The following is a 572-nucleotide window of genomic DNA, read 5'->3' as shown; positions in this document are numbered from 1 at the left end:
GGGGGGGGGTACCTGGAGCGGAGCGGCTGCAGCTCCTGGACGTGCGTGCTGGTGTCTCTGGTGTCGTAGATGAGCACCGAGCCGTTGCTCAGACCTGCGTAGACGTAGTTGCTGTTGTCTAAACACCAGCAGCAGCTCCACACGGGTTTACCTGCGTTATAGGTCTGAACCACCGTGTTGGTCAGCAGACTGCAACACACACACAGTCAGTCTGTTTAGAACATAATCACATCACTCCAGAGAAGAGGAGAAATCACATCTAATGCTATAGAAAAACTCCTGTAGAGTCAGAGTGAGTGAGTGCGAGTGTGTGTCTCTTTGTGTCTGTGTCGCAGTCTGTGTGTGTCTCAGTCCACGTGTGTGTGTCAGTGTTTCAGTCTGTCTGTGTGTGTGTCAGTGTTTCAGTCTGTGTGTTTGTGTCAGTCTGTGTGTGTCTCTGTCTGTATATCTGTGTGTGTGTGTGTGTGTGTCTGTCTCAGTCTGTCTGTGTGTGTGTGTGTGTGGGGGGGGTCTCAGTCTGTCTGTCTCTGTGTCTCAGTCTGTCTCTTTGTGTGTGTGTGTGTGTGTGTGTG

The 572-nt window shown here is 51.4% G+C and overlaps 2 protein-coding genes across 4 annotated transcripts in view; both read right to left on the bottom strand.

The window, feature by feature from the left end:
- The window catches only part of LOC116693755 (mixed lineage kinase domain-like protein), a 525,120-nt gene that overhangs the window by 497,386 nt on the left and 27,162 nt on the right, over nt 1-572 (bottom strand). The window lies entirely within an intron of this gene.
- The window catches only part of rfwd3 (ring finger and WD repeat domain 3), a 14,709-nt gene that overhangs the window by 3,278 nt on the left and 10,859 nt on the right, over nt 1-572 (bottom strand). Inside the window, exon 10 of the mRNA XM_032522926.1 lies at nt 13-189. Within this exon, the coding sequence (XP_032378817.1) occupies nt 13-189 (177 nt within the window). The remainder of the gene's footprint in view (nt 1-12; nt 190-572) is intronic.

This window comes from Etheostoma spectabile, chromosome 8 (genome assembly GCF_008692095.1).
Source record: "Etheostoma spectabile isolate EspeVRDwgs_2016 chromosome 8, UIUC_Espe_1.0, whole genome shotgun sequence".
Classification (NCBI taxonomy): Eukaryota; Metazoa; Chordata; class Actinopteri; order Perciformes; family Percidae; genus Etheostoma; species Etheostoma spectabile.
Note: the sequence above shows the minus strand (reverse complement) of the source record. Positions and strands in the feature narration are given on the sequence as shown.